At 40.7% G+C, this 19,543-nt stretch overlaps 2 protein-coding genes across 8 annotated transcripts in view; one reads left to right on the forward strand and one right to left on the reverse strand.

Annotated features, from left to right (window-relative positions):
• Positions 1-5,636: 5,636 nt before the first annotated feature.
• STRADB (STE20 related adaptor beta) lies at positions 5,637-14,080 on the reverse strand. 5 transcript variants are annotated; one of them, XM_074911278.1, is made up of 12 exons: positions 13,962-14,080; positions 11,879-11,927; positions 11,473-11,553; positions 10,979-11,078; positions 10,207-10,328; positions 9,637-9,745; positions 9,016-9,139; positions 8,294-8,465; positions 7,776-7,880; positions 7,339-7,568; positions 6,736-6,778; positions 5,637-6,268 (listed from the first exon to the last, which is right to left on the reverse strand). In XM_074911278.1, the coding sequence occupies exons 2-12, from the start codon at positions 11,888-11,890 to the stop codon at positions 6,116-6,118; spliced, it is 1,251 nt and encodes a 416-aa protein (XP_074767379.1). In that variant the 5' UTR covers positions 11,891-11,927; positions 13,962-14,080; the 3' UTR covers positions 5,637-6,115. The 5 variants fall into 5 exon arrangements, with proteins under 5 accessions (XP_074767379.1, XP_074767378.1, XP_074767382.1 ...); XM_074911277.1 differs by lacking the exon at positions 13,962-14,080 and adding an exon at positions 13,020-13,919; XM_074911281.1 differs by lacking the exon at positions 13,962-14,080 and having other exon boundaries at positions 5,637-6,206; positions 11,879-13,924.
• Positions 14,081-14,172: 92 nt separating this feature from the next.
• TRAK2 (trafficking kinesin protein 2) overlaps positions 14,173-19,543 on the forward strand; it is a 28,051-nt gene continuing 22,680 nt past the window's right edge. For 2 of the 3 annotated variants that reach the window (XM_074911273.1, XM_074911275.1), the window contains exon 1: positions 14,173-14,297. The gene's annotated coding sequence lies outside the window, so the exon portion shown is untranslated. Of the gene's footprint in view, positions 14,298-14,469; positions 14,585-19,543 lie in introns of those variants that run through there. The other variant, XM_074911274.1, reaches the window with a different exon arrangement.

Here is a 19,543-nt window from a genome sequence, read left to right on the forward strand (position 1 = left end):
ACCCAGCGGGCCTCCAGAATCTCTTCTAAACTAAATTGTATTTGCTTCTTAAAAAGCAGTCATTTAAAAACTGATTAAATTCCAGTTGTTTTTTCTTTTAAATGTTACTCTCTCAACTTGGCTTGCTCAATGTGAAGGCAAGTGGCATTAATTTGGAAAGTGTCTTTTAAAGGTTTTTTTGGTATTGCTGAGGTAAACTTTGGGAGGGTTATGGATATGTGAGAATTAACTTGCTTGCATATTTGCAGCAGAATTAATTTCAATGACTGAAAGCTTTGGGATAATGGACTAAATCCTCACGTACGTATTTATTGCTAAGCCTTACCTTTCTCTTCCTTTTCCCTCATAGTGGTGTGGAAGGTACTGTTGTATTCCTTAGAGCAGCTGCGCTTGAAATTGGTCTCTTAAGTCCACAGACACTTCGAGAAAGTCTCTTAATTTTTTTCCTGGGTGTTATTAACGTTGTGTGCCCCCCGGGGCTGCTCGCTCTCCTCACGGAGGGCGGGGAGGAGAATTGCCAGCTGGGCGAGGGCCGTTGCCCTGCGCACGGAACCCGCCGGCTGCTGCTTCTCGGACAGGTGCTTTCGGGGATGTTTCGTCCCCGCCTCTCCCTGTCAGAACAAGCTGTCTGTCGTCGTCCCCTCCGCGGTCCATTTATTCACCGACCACACCTGGCCATGTCGTTTCCCGCCTGCGCCGCAGCCCGCGGCCGCTGCCCGCCGCCCCCTCGCGCCGACAGGAGGCGCCGCGCGCGCGGAGCGCGTGCCGGGGGTGGCGGAGCCGCCATGTCAGCGTCGGCCTGAAGGAGGCGGCGGGGCCGGCAGCCGCTGGCCGCCTTTTTGCCTCCTGCGCGCCGGGGAGCGGGCTGTGCAGTCCCTCGGCCGCAGGCGGGAGAGGGCCGAGCGGGAGGCGGCACGCTGGCGGCGAGGAGCCGGGCGATGGGCGGCCCGGGCCCGCCAGCCCCCGCGGCCGCGAGGGGATCGCGGGAGGGCACAGGCGTTCTGCTGCACCGCGGTGCCTGCCCCGGACTTCTCTTGGTGGGTGTCGTTGCAGCCTGGTGTGCCCGTGGAAGGGAAGCCTGCCTGCTTAATAGAGTATTTTCCATCCCTGCCTCACGTTCCTCCCAAAGAAAGAGGGATCTCTGTTCTTAATGGGAACAGAGCTGGATTCTTCTGGCTCTTCCGTCCCCCTTTATGTGGTAGGGGGAGCCAGACCGTGCCTGTCCAGTAGCTGCAATCAAAACGGGAAACCCAGTCAAAAAGAAAAAAATCCCATATGCTCCTATACATGAATAAAACCATTTGCTTTGATTCCGTCTTTTATGTAATCTTCAAACTTAAAAAAATGTAGAGTCCTCCCTACCTTAGGCAGTTTCCCGCACTGACTTTCTGTACTGTATTCAATAAAATGGAAAAGAGCATGGCTTTTAAAATTGATACAGGCAGGCCTCGGACAGGTGATACAAAGGCAAGGAAAAAAAAGCAAGATCTTGAGGATAAATACCCACTGATAGATGTAATAGTTAACCTACACAGTGAAAAGAAAAAAAAAAAAAAAAAGCAAAACCAAAACCAGTTTAATGTACTTCGGGAGAAAAAAAGGTAAAAAACCCCAACAAGCAAAACCCCAAATCAAAAACCACAGAAAACCCCAAACCAAACAAAAAACCTAAATAAAGCAACCACTTCTGAAAAAAAGAAGGGGCAAAAAAAGAACTAGCACACTCAATAAAAGCTTTTGAAAAATTTTGATAAAAGAGCAAGAAGAAATACCTGAAACAGCAACTTCTTCCTCCACTTTAAATGCTTATGATGCTATTATTCAAGCAGAATAGCCTTGTAGGCCATGGCTCTCCTTTCCAGCAAATTGCCCAAAATGTGTCTTTTTTTATAAGCTGAGTATGAGGAAAAAGAAAAGTAAAGAAATTCTGACTGGAAGTCAGAAGACAAGTGATGTAGTAAGGCTCCTAAGAAATGTGCCTTGCCATGCCACCAACATCTGTGTCAAATATTAACAAGTACACAACTTAAGAAGGAAAAACAAACTGAGGAAATCTAGTGATGATGTACAGAAAAAACATGAGAACTATGCTGAACCAGCTTTTTCAACATCACATGCTGTGAGGTCCAAGGATTCAAAATCATCTGTTCTCCCATAATAAGGAAAACTTGAAGCAGAAAGCGGAGCAGGAAAATAACATGACAGCCAGCCAAATAAATCATTCAACAAGTCTGGCTCCATTGGCTACTGCAGAACAACAGCTAGCTCAAACCACAAAAGCATTTAAATAAGGGGCTTTCCAGATTTCACATGGGCAAAAGGCAATCTGCCCGTAAGAATATTTTTCTTTTAATTGACCACATCAAACATGTGAGAACTAGAAAGATAACTGATATCAGAATGTAGAATAACCAAACTGCTGAAATAAACTGTAGTAGATAAAACTCAGCATTTATATTCTTGTCATGTAAATTTTGAAAAAATGGAGGAAAACCTATGCATCCTGCCATCAAACCCCCTCTGTTTCTTGCTTTCTCATTACATTATTACATGTATCATGAAATTCCACTAGTAAAGATGAACTTGTCTGAAACCATGCCTGTTTTTTGGACTATACCATGTTACTTTAATTTTAAGTGCTTCTTCCAGTATCTTTGTTTCATTGACTGTTACTGCTGCTTAGGTGCTGCTGCTAACTATTGTTTGCAATTTTTCCTTGATTCAAATAAATACTGGTTCCCCATGGCTGGTGCAATTAGCCTTTTTTTCCCCCTTATCACTGTAAACACCATAGATTACACTTTTGAAGGGATATCAGTCTATTCAGGACAAGTTATTTAATTGATGCTCCTGTGGATTTTCTCTATAATTTTCATCCAATATGACACTGTTTCCTTTTGGCTTTAAACTATTGTGTTAAAATTTTTCTCTTCCCTCTACATTCCAGGGGTAGGTTGAATTGGATGGAAGAGTTGCTAAAATCGTGGGCAGTGATGACAGAGATCCTTGAATAAAATGTGCTAAATTATTCCTTTTCTTGGGAGCATGTAGCCATTGTAAATATTCTGAGGGCTTCATGGGAATTCTGTAAAATCTGTTAGTAATATATTTCCTATCCATATTGAGTGCTAGTACATTACATTTTATTACTACTACTACTGCAACAATAAACCTGATTAATAAATTATGAGATATGTCAAGAGGCGGACAGATAGAGGGCAATAAGTTCTAGATAAAGTATTTTAGAGTTGATACATTTGGCCATACATACATTGTCACTGAATGTGAAATCTGATTATTCTTTTTGATTGATAAAATTTAAGAAAAAAATACATGATTTAAGAGGCTCTCCAGGAGAACATGAGTTGGCCACTGTGTTCTGCAAGACCCTACACTGGTTCCCTGTATCTGCAGGACATCTAAAGAGACCTCCAGAGTACAGTCTGTACATTCTTAAACCGCATCACTGGATTCCTCTAATAGTGAAGTTACAGGAAATACTATCAGCTTTAAGTTTGAGAATCAAAGCATTCAAGCAGAGCGAATCCTAAGAAAAGGGTGAATTCTGTGAAATACTCCAAGATTTGTTACTGCAAACTGTGACACCCCAAAATAACAGAATGCCCTTCCAAAGGAAGGTGAGAGGGCAAGGAAAATCATCCTTGGAATCTCATGTGGGAAGATAATGTTCCCAAGGGTGTGATGAAAAAAAACTATAATGAAGTAGTAGTGATGATGGTGGCAATAATAATAAATGTTCTTGCAATATCTTTATTGCATCTTTCACTTTAATGTGTTAACTGATGTTAAATGTTTTTTCACATTTCAGTGGATCCTTGGATGGGTAACAGGTGTTATATAGCTTTTCTGGCATTGGTTATTTACAAAATAAGGTGTTGGACACTGTGCAACCTTAATCAGAATTGTACCTTATGGATGTGATAGGCTAGTGAACTAGGCAGAGACCAGGTCATTGTGTTCCACTAGACCAGGTCGCACATTGCTGGTTCACAGTCAGTTTTCCATCCATAATACCCCCAAGCCCCTCTCCGCAGGGCTGCTCTCAATCCACTCCTTGTCCAGCCTGTATTTGTGCTGGGGATTGCCCCGACCCATGTGCAGGACCTTGCCCTTGGCCTTGTTGAACTCCATGAGGTTTGCACGGTCCCACCTCTCCGGCCTGTCCAGGTCCCTCTGGGGACCACTCCCTTCCCCCCAGAGTGTCGACTGCACCACACAGCTTGGTGCTGTCAGCAAACTGCTGAGAGTTTAACTCAATCCCACTGTCCATGTCATCAACAAAGATGTTAAATAGCACCAGTCCCAGCACCGATTCCTGAGGCATGCCACTCATCACTGCTCTTCACTTGGACATTGAGCCATTGACCACAACTCGGAGTGTGACCATCCAGCCAATTCCTTATCCACAGAGTGGTCCATCCATCAAACCTATGTCTCTCCCATTCAGAGACAAAGATGTCATTCAGGACTAACATAAATATGAAACACCTTTCCTGCAGTAACAAGAAGCTGTTAGCATAACTGGACAACTGGACTGTGGTAAAAATAGAAGGGCAAGAATTACAGAAATTAAATAGAGACAGATAGGGTAAGTTTATTGAAAGGCTTTTAATCTTAAATTTCATGTGTTATTTTGAAATATAGAGCTCTCTTCACAGCATAATGTGTAGAATCAACTTTTTTATTAATATTTTAATGTGGTCATTTAGAATTTTATGTCTGTCTCAGGCTTGCATTTTAGTCATTTGGTCTTCAAGGCTTTGTAGTGAAGCTGCTGGCAAAAGAGTAGTATTCTCAAGGTTGACTGCAGATTGGCTCAGCTATGGAAGACTGAAGACAATGTGGAATGTTTTTTTATGTTGAAAATTTAAAATATATCAATTTGATACCTACTTATACATTTTTACTGCAGTCAGAACTTAGTGAAGTACTAGTGGCTTTGGGATACAACTTTTGTTAAAACACTACGAGAATATGCAGCTTTTTTAAAAAGAAACTGCTTTTGTTCAGTTTGCATTGCTTGATAGAGTATGAGAGATAAAGACTTACTGAATTGTAGGGAGTATAGAAAGGCAGTTTTTCATCTGACTTAAAACAGATAAATTCACTAAGATCCGAAGGGGTTTATCAGGTTCTTGTTATGGCTGAATCTATCCATGGGAATTCAACTGCGGCTTGCAGAAGAGGCTTGTTTGCCAGCAGCAGTGCCAGTGAAGCTTAATGCATGTTGACTATTCTTAAAAGAAAACAGTATTAGCTTCTGATACGTTCTGGTGGTGAATAGGAATACAGTATAAATAAAAATATGTACAGTAACTTTAGATTATTTAATATGATTCTTCAAAAGTAACCCGTACCTGTTATAACTTGAGACTTATTTTGCATAGTAAGAGGTCCTCAGATTAATTGCTAAAATGACACAACAATAAATGGAGATGCAAAAGCACAAATTTGTACTAAGAATGTAGAAAAATGCAAGAGCATGAGTCACATTTTCAAGTAGCTTAACATCTTTGGGAAACACCCAGTATTAAAACTGCATGAAAAATGAGGCATAGCTAACTTTTGGCAAGCATGACAGCATGCCAAGTGAGAAAAATCCCTTTTGGGATGCGTAAAGAGAGAAACGTTTATTTGCATAAGCAACTAATTTGTGCAGTTGCAAACTTGGAAGTGGAGGATTTCTCCTTACTAAAATGATCTGTGTGGTAACAAAAAGACAAACAGATTGCTTAAGTAAGGTCACAGACAAAACCCAAGTCTGAATTCAGAAAGGCACAGGGACTGCAGCGGTATGAGCTGAAAATACAGTACAGAGTAAGATGACAGCAGGAACTCTCTTGTTAAGAAATATTTTGAAAGAGGGAGATAAGCATTCAGCCATTTTCTATATACAATTTTCCTTATCGGTCAGAAAGTGAGGCACACTGCACAATGCCAGCAGAGGAAGTAGTTAATGAAATATGGCCACTTCAACGGCATTTTCAAGTACACCTTGTCTAATTGTATTTTAACCATACAAACTAGAGCAGCAAATACAAATCACATTTTCCTTCTTTGAAGCACAGGAGAGGTACAATTGTTTGGTATTTATTTAGAATTCCCAGTCTGTATCATCTTGATTTGCAGTAAGATTTCCAAGTTCAGTCCCAACTGCTGTTGAGGGTAGTGCCAAGAACTCTGATCTGTTATTTTGAATAGGAGGTGGTAATAGAGACAGTAGTGAATTCTGTGTTTGTTCTTTTATCTAGAAAGAAGAAAAGTTAAAACAGGGCTCCACATAAAAGTCTACATAACCTTGCATCTGACTACATTAAAAGCATGTGAAATCAGAGCCATCTTCTTGCATGTTTCAATATTGAAAATAACAGGATGAGGCGTTTAGCTTTCCTCAGAGTAAGTTAAATAGGTCTTTCAAGACTAATTACATTAGCTATGCAGTTCTGCTTTAAATTAAGAATATTAACAGCTATTCTTATTAGTTAGGCTGACTTTAGTTTAGTTAAACCAACTTTATCAAAGGGGAAATGGATTACTCTTATGCTTCCTATAGTCTACCAATACCATTTTGTTTTAAAAAAAAAAGTCTGAAGCAGATATGCTGTTACAGGATGGTTTTTGGCTCCTGCTACCTTAATTATTTTGCAATCCAACTAATATTTTGTGGCTTATTAGGTTATAGGTGTGTCATTTAACAAAATATAGGAAACTCACCTGTCTGAAGAACGTATGCGAAAGCAAACTGCTGGCGGATGGCCTGGATCATAAAATGAACAATATAATTATGTTCTGGAAAGTAAAATACTGCTTTTGGAAAATGGGCCAGACTGACAAATCAATTGAAGCCCTATGTTTTTTCATCCACAGGACAAATGTGAAGCATGAGAAAAGTAGCACAAAATTCCTACATTCTGTGCCTCAATTTGTAGTGAAGGTGCTACTAAAGAAATCTATTTTTAAAGGCTTTTTCGCTTTTCTGTTTAACAAGGAATTTAATGCCTCGTTCAGAAGAGACCTAGTACTGAAAAACATGTGTATCTGGTTTTTTTCTTGGACAAAGTGCATGTTTAAAAATTAATTTTACTTGTTACAAAGTACATTCATATTACAAGAAATTCAGGGGTCAAACGACTTTAAAAGCATGGTTCCTTTAGCAGGCAAGATAATTCTTAAATTACAAACCCAAAAGGTTAAGTGTAGTGTTTGCACAGTACTTCTGACTTTAACAGAATTCAGCTAATTACTGTATCCTACATTGTGGGCTATACTTGGTCTTAGATTGAAGTGACAGGAAATCAGTTTTCACTAAAAGGTTACCTTTTCTCAGGGTCCTGTTGCAAGCAAAGCTCTACCAAGTTGTGGAAAGCAGGTGAAAATGTTTTGGAAAAGGGAATTTGTAGTCTTTCACTGGTCATTGTGCGTGTCATGCTCTCACCAATTCCAGAATCAACACCTGATCGGGAATTCTTCATCCTGGATTCCCCACGGGGAAAGGTATTTATGTCCCAAGGACAATATGTGGGACCTTTCAGCTTTTGCAGAAGCATCTAGTAGAAAGGAATAGCAGTATGAGAGTTCAACAACTATGCAGACCTATTCAGGCTAAGCTGTAAAACTCCAGGAATGGAAGGATTATTTGATCTAAGAAAGAAGCATGCGTATTTGAAATAACAAAAAACAGCCACCATTTCAGCAGTAATAGCATTGGTTTCTCCGAGTAAAACAAAAAAAGCTTGGAGTGTTTTGAAGTATACCTGAGTGCGAGGCATATCTTGAAAAGGAACATGTCCATTGGCTAATTCACAGGCTGTAATTCCCACACTGTAAATGTCAGACTTCACGTTATACCCAGACAAATCCTGTGAGAGAAAGAAAACTCTACTGATCGCTGATGCCATTGAGCAGTGCCGACAAAAATACAAGTGTCTGTTTCAAGACAAGATTTTAATACCCTGTAATGTACATGGGATTGAGGTAATGAAGTTGTGAAACCTGAGGCTTTCTTCAGAACTCTGATGGTTGTACTGAAGACAAATTTTAGGATCTACAGTAGTTTCCAGGAAGGTCAGCTAAAGAGACTTAGTACAGCAGCACCTTACTGACAGCTTTAAAATCGGTTCTCTTTAGAATTACAAATTCAGTACATCTATGACTTTTATTTAAAAGTTGCAGTTCAGCAGCTTCCATTGCACTTCTACAAGCAGACTTTAGTTAGAAGTTGAGTACTTCTAGTAGCTTTGAATAGGAAAAATGAAGTGTAATTTATACTAACCTGTCTCAGTAGTTCAGGACTCAGCCAAGGAAGCACAGATGTACTAAACTGGGGGAAATCATATACCACCTTTGACTTTTGTCCATTGTTAACTAAACTGTAGAGGTTGTTTAAGCCAGAGAGAGAAACCAGCCCATCCCCTGAAATCAGAATGTGGCTAGCTTTAATATTCCTGTAACATAAAGTGGTAGATTTTAGTAATAAGAATTACTCAAAGTACTACTCGAGTAGAAAGGCTTTCATATTTAATTAACTGATAGTGCGATGTTAGTGTGCAGTTCTGTTTAGCAGATTATTTTCATGAAGTTGTTCACTCAATATGAGTTGTCTTGTTAATACAGCCCCAAGAGAGAGGAGAGATGATCAGCAAGAAAAAACTTCCAGAAATTGCATGATGGCCCTCCTTCCCTGCAAAGAGTGTAAAGTAAGGAAGCCCTTTCAGCAACTGTGATTCTTTTCTGCTTCAAGGAGACAAAACCAGACAGATGTATAATCCCTGTAACAAATGGCTTTAAATAATATATGAATACTGTTCTTGTTAAGCTTCTACAAACTTGTTTCTGCTGGATTACTGAAAAAAATTGCTTCTGCACTGTCTGACATAAGAAGGTATATAGAAAAAGAAAGGAGAAAACACTTAAACTGAAAATTAGTTTTGAAGCAAAACTGAATTATTAAACTGGATGCTGTAACCTGATTCTTACCTATTGACATTCTCCTACCTGTGAATGTAGCCATTCTGGTGCATGTAATTTAATCCTCTGATTGCACCAAACAGAATGTTCCCTATCAAAGCTTCACTCATTCCTTCAGGAAAGTAAGTCTTCAGCAGGTGTCTAGCCGAACCTGGTTGTGAAAAAAACCTAGCTAAGCCTAACAAGTCTTGTTAAATTACTTGTCTATGCTTGCTTCATTGTATACGTTCATCAGGAGCAGTATTCTCATCTTTATATTGACTATGGTACGTCAAGAACAGTTACATGAATGCAACTGATACATTCATCAGGCAAAGATCACACTCAAGTCATGCTTCTGTTAACTGAAAGTCTATGTCAAAACTTTATTCAACCTAGACAAGTTTTCTGTTGGCAAAAATCAAAGTTGTATAAAGTCAAATACATCTCCAAATTTCCATGCCTCACATAGCGGGTGTTAGGACTAAGTGCCATTTAAATACCAGTCTTCACTGGGGAGGAAGATTACGTACAGAAGACTTCTCTAAACAACTGGTTTGGGAAATTTGTTTTTCTACAAGATAGGAGATGCTTAAAGAAAAACCTCTCATGGACCACCAGATTGTGTCAACTCTGTCCTGTTCCAAAATTGCAGTTAACAGTTCTTACCATAGGCCATGAATGGGGAGATGACCCAAAGCCAACTACCAGCTGTAAACACTGTCCAAAGCGTCATTACATTGGGATGCTGGAAAAAGTGGGATAAAACCACCTCATTCTACAGATTTAAATAAAAGTGGATGTGTTAACCACAGGACAACAGTCTTACTAAGAGCATTAACTACATCAGTAATCAGTAGAAAGAACTGTTCTCTGTGTGCATTTATACAACGTTGCAGCCCTCAATAAAAATGTAAATAACTTGCCTATAATTGCATTTGTCTGAAGTAAATTTAATTTGCTCATAGTCCAAAGTTTTGGTGTTAAATACAGAGTACAGAACATGTTTAAAAGAAAAAGTTGTACAATTACAGAAGTATTTCCAAAACACTTGTCAACTGTTTTCTTCAGAAAGCAACTCTCAAATTTACACATGCCTTCTGTTTATATTCTGTTCCTTTGGAAGCAAAACTTGACTGAAATGACTCAGTACAAACACAAAGGCTAACTCTGTTTAATAACCTCATATGTATTCATCACCACCTTCATCAGACTTGTGTAGAAATGCTGTTGTTTTACCTGTAAGGCTTTCAAATGCTCTTCAGAGCAATTTTCTAGGTCTGTGATCCTTACAGCAACTTGCATGCCTGTAGGCGTATGCCGTGCAAGGTAGACTGAAGTTAAATCGTTGAACCTCCTTCCTGAAACCAAAGTGGCTACCTTAACATTGGAAAATACAATAATCCACCACGTAATTTCCTTTGTATTTAGAAATAATTTTACAGTTCTAAAATTGCAATTGATAGCAGCATGACATTTTCTTTAAGATTGTCAAGAACTTACGTAGTTGCAACAAAATATATCCAGCAATACTTAAAGCATGGCTCTGCTATTTTTAGAACTAAAAGTGTTGAAACATTGGTCAGTATCAATTATACATCTAAATAAACAACACTTTTAGCATGCATATTTACATAAACATATGGATGCACAATAGGATTCAGGGCAGTCATCCTTAGAACAATCAACTTGGATAGCCAAGTGACAAGACATGATGTTACTTAATGCGGTATTTATTGTCCACATACCACAGATTTAGAAAACTGACATGTACATGCACAAATATCAGGAGAAAAATTCAGGTAATTGTTGACTTGTCTTATATCTTAAAGTAAGTGATTACTGGAACATGAGCAATATTCTGCTCTCCTCTGAACTAAGGAGACAGAAGAATAGTTCTAGTCAGCTGATAATACATTATCCAAACTTAATATTTACTGCTGTTAGCAATAACCTATTGAGAGCACATATCTGCAGGAACAATAAATATTTTACGGTACACTTATGTTACCTATTTCCAGCTGGAGTTCATAGTGAGAGACATTAGAAGAGCAAAATACCATTTCATTCCTTCCTGTAGATGGGGGAATCCAGGCTAGATCAGAATCAGCCTAACAGTCAGGAAAAAACAGTTCTCAAAATGACTATGTGATTCTTAAGCATTTACATGTTTAAAATTAATGCAGAAATATCATTAATTACAATGCTAAGATCAGGTACTCCAGTCACAATATTCAAGCTGGTGCTTTTACCATTACACTGATAGTTTTATAAGCTACTGGGGTTTTGTGTGTGTGTGTGTGTGTTTGTGTGTGTTTTGTTTTTAAACTGGTACAAGACTAACAGTAATGCTTAGTTACCTATAGTCTTCTTCCAAAGTGGAAGCCCTCAGCGTACTCTGGTTATTTTTGCTGTTAATATGAAGTACCCCCTAATGAGATTATTTTTATTATGTACCAGCTTTGTATTTGACATTGCCAGTTAATGTTTCTATTTTCTTCTTACCAGGCATTCATGGACACTGCTCTGAGATAGCTCTTCTGGTCTGATTGATTCAACTGGTGTACGTAGAATACAGGAACAGTCCTCAAGAACAGAAACAAGTGAATGTTAACAGAGTTGCTGTAATTTATTAAACGTGGCAGTGGGAAAACATCAAAAGTAGCCCCTATAAGCCCGAGTTCAGAAAGTTTTCTGCTACAAGTTAGTCAAGTAAGAGGTTAAGAAACAGCACAGAGGTCATGCATGGCAGACCTATGATGAAGAGATACTAAACAGTTTCCTTCACCAAAAGTTGATACAACAAAGTTTAAACATCTCAGTGCTGTGGAAATCCCCTCAAGCAAGACATTTCACCAGAACTTTTTCACATTAACATATGACTGCCAAAGATTTTTAAATACAGACTTACCAAACAAGACATGGAACTGCTTTAGATCAGGGGAAAATTCATATTTATCCTAGAAAAATTAAAGTAGCAATGTAAGATCATACATAAACCTGTGATAAATGGAATTATCTTTAATCACAACTGTGAGGCATTCATCTCAGTTAACACACACAAAACTACATCCCTGGGAAAGCCTGCTTCTATTGAGCCGTTAAGCAGCATATGGATTTCAAACTCCATACTGAGGATAAACAACATGTATTCCAACTCAAATTTTCCTTTTTGATTCATGGGTTTAACAATCTTATTACCACTTTTGAATAAACAATTTAATTGCAAGTTAAAGACATAAGTAAAAAGGAACAGATTCATAAATCCCTGGCAGTTTGTAGGAAAAGAAATAATTGTCTGTTGTTTTAAAGGAGCACAGCTGTGCTAGTCAGATCTCGGCTCAGCTGTGTGCAGCTGAACTAGCTCACAAAAAAAAGAGCAATTGCACTTTATATTTCACAAGTGAGAGGGGAAATACTAGTATAAGGGATTTAAGTAAAAAAACCAAAGGTAACCAACTCCGATAATTTTTGCTTTACTTAGGCTGCAGAATCAGCATTCAGACTCCCTCACTAATCAGAGTAAGACACTCTGAAAGTCCTCCAGTAGATTTACTTTATGTCTGATTCTTTGAAAGTTTAGGCAGTGAGGAGAAAAAGATGACTATGTCTAATCAGCATATCAAATCTTCTGAAGCGTAGAGCTGGACCAGCTAATTCATTTTAGCTACAAACAAGTTTTCTACCATGATGAATCCTACTTGGTGGCTGACAAAGTCAGCTACAGGAGGTAGTTCCATGTTAGTATGGAATCACTGCTTGAAAGTTAATTAAAAAAAGGTAAAAAGAAGTACTATATCGGAAATTCATCGTTTTGTGTATCAAGGAGCTAAATTCGATTATATCCCACATTTAAATTATGTATGCTATTTAATCAAAGCAGCACTCCTGAAAAACTAACAAGCTCCTGCCACCCCATCCACTGCCAAATAGCCAAGCCACAACTAACCCTTAATACTTTTACCCTGAAAATAGGGGTAATAGAAATAAAGAAATAATGTAATTCCTTATTAAAGATGAAAAATTGACACAAAAGGAGAGGTATTGGGCACCTTCAGAGGATTAGGGCTGGACTTATCCAACTTCACTGAGGAAGTCTGTGACAGAGTAGGAAAAAAAAAATGCAGGTGCTTCAAGACACGCTGGCCGGCACTGTAATAGCTACAGCATTCTTCTCCTACCTGGAAAGACACCTCGTTCCATTATACAAGATAATTTATTCTGTTGCTTGGAATATAAAACCACAAAAGCTAAGCTGAAGATTATGATACACAGAAGTCAAATCGTAGAATTTGTTCAAAGGTAGGTGTACAGCCAGCCTACAAAAACGTCCACAATCCACAATTGTTCAGGTAACATTACAAATGCAAAATTTTAATTTTTGTTTTACTTATGTAGTTTAACATTGCTTCCATCTGCAGTATGGCTTTGGATCATGTCCCTACATAAACCTTTTCCCTGTTTCCACAGTTTTCTGTATCGCACACCTTTTTTTTTTGTACTGCGGGCAGTGACACTAAACCGAAACACTGGTCCTAGCCCGGCCGAAGCTTCGGACGCAGCGAGCAACGCGGGGCAGAAAGAAAAACGGGAAAACCTGCCAGTGCGCTGGGGAGCGCAGAGGCTCCGGAGCCCCGGTACCGCGCGTCGCTCCGGGCTGCAGCTCCTACCGCAGCGTTCGGAGCGCCCGAGGCCCCTCTCGGTGGCGCATCCCGAGTTAGACGATCCGTCCGCGACAAAAGTAACGGGACGCGAAGACGCGACGCGCCGCAGGCTCTGCCCAGCGGGCTCCTCGCCGGCGCCGTTAAACGCGTCCCCCGCCTTCCCCGCGGCGGCCGGGACACGGCTGCGGCCCTGCCAGCGCGGCGGCCCCCGCGCCGCTCCCCACAGCCGCCTCCCGCGCTCGGCCCGCCCGGCTCCCCCCGCAGCGGGGCTGAGGGCGCGGCAGGCCCCGAGCCCCGGAAGCCCCGCCGGGAGGCAGCGCCCGCTCCTACCCGCCGCCGCCGCCCGAGGTCAGGGCCAGGGCCAGGGGCCGGCGCGACCGCCGAGCCGAGCCGCCAGCCCGGAACCCCGCCCCGCTCCCAGCCCCTGCGGAGCGGCGGGGGGCGGCGGGGCCGCCCGCCCCAGGCGGCCCGGCGCATTGTGGGCCTCGTCGTGCGCCCGGCAGCCCCTCCGCGCCGCGCGGCCAGCCGGGGGCTGTAGTCCTGGGCGGGAGCCGGGCGGAAGCCATCGGGGTCCTTCCTCAGTCGCCGCCTCACGACACGCGGGGCTGTCCCCGTCGGCCTCGGGCGGCGGCGGGGAGGGGGGGCGCCGCAGGAAGCGCGGGGCGGGTAAGCGGCGCTGGGCGCTGATTCGGGGTGGCTCTGCCGCCTCAGGGGTGGCTTAGCGAGCTGCTCCCCCCGGAGGGCCGCGCCCTCCCTCCCCTCCCGCGGGGGGGCCGTGCCCCGCCGAGCCGCGGCGCCCCGCCGAGCCGGGTCCCCGCAGGCTGTCCTGGGGCACCGGCTGCGCCCGGCGCAGGCCGCGGGGGTCCGGCGGGCTGCGGCGGGCGCAGGAGCGCGGGGCCTGGGCGGGCGGGCGGCGCCGGCCCGTGTGGCGAACCGTCCCAGGAGCGGGGCAGGTAAGGGGTCCCCCTTCCTTTCTGGTGTTGCAGGTGGCAGAACTCTTTTCGCCGTGGTAATGTAGACGGCAGTTGTGTTCGATACCGGGCTTAGGGTGCAGCCAGGTGCTGGGCTCTGGCTGGGAGCGGTGCCGGCGGCTGCAGGCGCGGGGGCTGCCGTGACCTTCAGCGCGCTCGGGAGCTCCTGCCCGCCTCGAGTACCGCAACTGTGTGGGCTCTCCGTGGGCGTTTGTGTCACTGCTCCGGGGAGGCGAAGCGTGGTGACATTTCAGTAGTTGTCCAGCTTACGTATGGGTTTGAGGGCAAGGAGACTTTGGCTTCTGTCTTTTTAATCACATTGTTACGTCCCGATCAGCTGATTACACTGTAGTGTGAGTATCTGTCAGTAGATGTCTTTTCTTCTGTCAGCCATCCTAGTGAAAAAGGGCTATGTGGAGTTGCATCCTTGTGTTACTATTTTTTTAATGTAATCTTCGACTGTAGGCTGTTGCATACATGCTTAGTTTTTGGTTAGGTTTCAGAGCTGTTGACTGATTCTGAGAGGCTGATGCAAATAATTACTATACTAGTAAATAACTTCACACATTGCAAGGCAACAGTCAATTTTAGGTTTGCTTTCAGATACTCGTTACCTTTCAAAAGATGTATTTCTGAGTAAGGATAGGTAGACTTTTTAAATTACACTTGTAACACTGAAGATAAATTGAAAAAAAATTAATTTCCAATACTTGAAATTTGTCAACCCTCTGATGCGATGGTGTCGTCTGTTAGAACTGTATCAGTTTATCAAATTTCTGTTATCAGTGTCTGAAAATATGACTTAAAAAATAGATTGGTGGCAAATGACAGACCTTTCTGATGGTGGTTTGCCTCTATTAGAGGCCTTGCTGGGGTGAATACTCTGCAGTAGGAGGGCTGTCTTTCAGGAGTGATAAATGCGATTAATTGATTAGTTTTCCAAGAAGACACAAAAATAGCGTTTTCATGGAGATGGTTACAAAAGAGATGACGGATACTTCTATCTAGTTAGGTTGCTGGTGATACTCAGGTGACTGAGTCATAGATCTGGTCTGGTCTATAGATCTATAGGTCTGGTTTATTCTAATAAATACAGAATTATAACTGTTAAGATGCTGAGTACTGGCTGGGGTTCATATTAAGAAACTTAAACCACTTTTGGGGTTTAATTCAGCCACGCATGAACTGTAAGTATTAGTGATTTCAGTTAATTTAAATGTTATTTAAGTTCGCTTCAGGTATACTTTATAGAGAACAAGCTTCAATTTTAAAAGAAGCCTGTAACAACTTTTATAATGAAATATTAGCACAGTGCCTGCCTCAAGAACATATATCACATTTTTGTAGTCTCTAACCAACAGAAACTGGATTTCGTGACAGTTCTTTTTTTTTTCTCTGAAAAAAGAGATTGGTTCCCCTGTGATCATGACATTACTATGTGTATCCATTATTTCTTGCAGGTAGAAGTTTTTCTTCCGAAAGAAGAAAACCTGCGAGAAATAGTGGATACATGTAGCATAAAGCTACGATTGTGCATTTATGGAAAAGAATTGAGAATTAATAAAACTTGGTATGGGTATTTCTTGTAGGTAGCATTCATACTTTGAGATGAAGTTAGACTTCGGTTAAGTGTATGCTATTTTTAGACTGTGTCCTGAGGGTGATACAGACAACCTCCAAGCATGTAGGACTTAAAAAACCTTACTATCAAACTGTGGTATTTAATACTATACATAAAGCATATATACATGTACCTAACAAGTAGTTTTGGAGCTACTTATGGAGAATACGGATTATTACAAATGAGAAAAAGTGAGTCTGGCTTGGCATAGCTATGGATAAAAAGGATGAGGGGACCATTGTGGCCACCTTCATGACCCCGTTGATATTCATCATCTTCTAAGAGGCATTCTCCAGCTTCTGCTGTGAGCACTTATCCCCACCCCAAATTACATACAACCCAGAAGGTGAGGGGGAGTGTTTGTTTTTATTTGGTTTCCTTACAGTTCCTTTCTTATACCATACTATTTATGGTTGAAGGTCTGTTGCAGGTTTACTTATGATTATTATACTTGTTATTAGGATTGTGTTGGCATCCTCTTGTAAGTTTTTTTTCCCTTATATGAGAGAAACACAAGCACTAAGTAGGTTTCTGTAGGGTTAGTAATGATAATAATGATAATAATGGGTGGTAGGCACACAGTAAGTGTTAATTGTGATAGTCAAAGTTCATGTTCACATATATTTGTTTTTCAGTATATAGTCTTTGTCCTCCGTCTCATACTGTATAGTTGAAGGATTTGGCCTCTGACTCTGAGCGCTAGTCCCAGAAATGTTTTGGCAGCAGTTCAGTGTGTTCATGTTTGCTATAAGAATAGAACTATTTATTTAACCTTGAAATGCAAAATATGTTTATTGTTATTAGCTGGCTTGACACCATTCCAAATTTAGTAATGAAAAAAGGACTGTGTTAATGACAGTGCTTTTTTTTTTTTTTTTTAATTGCATATTTACATAGCAGTAAAATTTGTCATCTCGAAATAATTAACTTGTTCAGTTGGATTCCTTTTGGAAAATGGATGTTGCCTTCTCTCTTAACCAAGTGAGAATTTTCTTTGTTGTTGAAATTTTGTTTGTTTTAGTTGTGGCCAGAGGTCTTGCATCCTGGAATTGTGGAGGAGCAGACCTAGTTTAGTTTTTCCAAGTGCTTGTGAGGAGTCAACTGCTGTCAACAAATGGAACACAGCAGGAATTAACAGGATGTTTACATTTGAGTTTCAGTGTTGTCAAAATACACACCCATATTTTGGATATATTTTTAACTTTATGCACAAAGAAATTAACACATATGTTTGTCTATGGTCTCCAGTTGTAAAAGCCACTTCTCTTACCTTTCTGATAATTCAAATTTGAATTAGAGCTCTCTAGTGGTAGAATGTCTTCAGAATTACATTCTGAAATAAGATTGCACAACTGTCTTTTTGCATTTATCTTGAATTGTTCAAAGCAGTAGTTACAAAAAGAAGACAAGTTTTAATATTTTATAGCTATTTCAACTTCTCTATTGCTTTACTCAGTGTTGGTTTTGCAAGTTAATCTTGGCAGAGATCTTCTGACTCATTAAAGGAAAAATTAATAAAATCTGTCATGTGGTCAGGAGCACTCATTTTTGTCTCTTTGCTGCTAAGATCAAATCATGCACTGAAATATCAGTGTTTTAATGGAATATGTGGTTCCTATTCTTTTAGGTTTTCTTTTTTAACCTATACACTATGACATCTTACCATTTAGTAGACAACTGATGTGTATTTCTTGTCATGCTTTTAACATATTTTTCCAGCCTTTCTTATTTTTTTGTTGGTTATGCTTTAATTTTTGTCTAGCTTTCATTGGGCATTTTGTCAGGTCTTATAACATTGGTGAATAAGACGACTGTTACTTGTGTCATAAGTGATAAGCCCTCCATGCTGTTTAAAATACTTCTTGGTATGAATGGGCTCCAGCACTGCCTTTCTTTTGAAGTTTCTTTTCCATTTCCCATGCCAGATGATTTCACAAACCTCAGAGCAACTCGGATTCTCTGGGGCGGATGCAAAAGGCCTAGGACTAGTTCTCACTTCTACAAGATGTCTTTTTCTTAAGCATGCTGTGGGTACTCCTCGTTTTAGCTTACTGTTTCAAGCTGCATGATAACTGTAATGTGAAACACATATCATGGAGTAAAATTTAATTTAGAGAGCACAGAAATACACAGATTGTGATAGATATGTATGTATGTATGTATGTATGTATATAAAATGTTGTCTGGTATTTCCATTTCTCTTGAGTCTTCCTTGAAGAAAGCCTCCTGAGAGCACCACTCCTGCATATAGGCCGTTCTCCAGTACTTGAATTCTCCTTATTTTTTTCTGTGTTCAATTAACCTATTTGTAAAAGACTCAAACATCAATGGGAAATTGGCCTGTGAGGGAGTAGGGGGACAAAACTGATAAGAGGTACATCTGTGTGGAATGAATATAGTAAATTGACAGTGGAAATAATCTTTATAAATAAAGATTAAAAATAATACCTGAGAAAGTTTTCTGGCTTCTGTTTAGGACATGTCTTTCTGCATGATTTAACAATTTTAATTTCTAGATCATCTTTTATAGCACGGTCATGTATTTCAAAGCCATGTTGTATATTTTAAGGGTTTTATTCGAATTATTAAATTGCAATTATAACTTGCAGAAACCTACACTTAGGGAATAGTTTTATAGCTGCAGAATAAAAGGCTCATGGAGTCACTTTCGGGGTGGGGTGGTACTACACAGTGCGTTAGCTGGTTGAATTTCCAGAGAAGTTGCCCCGTGTTACACTAAACGAAAGCTATGAGAAGCATTGTAAATGTGAGCATTAACTTTTATGGTGTTTGCTTATCTAGCAGACTCTCATAGGTTTACAGTTGAGGTTGCCCTTTCAGTTCAATAGCTTGATGTTGGCCTGATGGTCTAGAAAACTTTGAGCCAAATGATTGTTTTCCTTTTCTTTTTTTGTCCCCCTCTGGTTGACTGACATTGACCCACAACAAGTAGTGTTTCTGCTTTGCACTGTTTAGAGATTAAATTCACTCTTAAGAGGAAGTAGCATTCATTTTTACATTATTAAAACTCAAAAGAGATTCAGAGCTGTGAAGAAACTGTCCTGTGCCACTGACTTTTGTCTTGCTCTACTGTGACTCTTTATTACAAGGTATAATCATCTTGGCTGTGTGGATCTACAGAGGTCTCAAGTGCCGCCTTCTGCTATATTGAGTTGTTTTATAGGGGGGAATCTCTGTGTGTGTGTGTGTAGTTAATGCTTTTCAGCAGTCCATTTAATAAACAGCCTCTTGAAAAAAATCACAAACTAGTGTTAGAAGCAGTGATACATTCAGACAGTCAATGTTTCTGAAATCTCAGT

This window comes from Athene noctua, chromosome 7 (genome assembly GCF_965140245.1).
Source record: "Athene noctua chromosome 7, bAthNoc1.hap1.1, whole genome shotgun sequence".
Taxonomy (NCBI): domain Eukaryota; kingdom Metazoa; phylum Chordata; class Aves; order Strigiformes; family Strigidae; genus Athene; species Athene noctua.

Bases quoted from the DNA above. Each gene is read 5' to 3' on its own strand.
- STRADB (XM_074911278.1), bottom strand. The intron at 7,881-8,293 runs GTTAGTATAAAT...TTTCTCTCACAG, and splicing joins GTCCTGAACTACTGAGACAG to GATTTGTCTGGGTATAACGT. The intron at 6,779-7,338 runs GTAACCTTTTAG...TTTATGATCCAG, and splicing joins CAACAGGACCCTGAGAAAAG to GCCATCCGCCAGCAGTTTGC.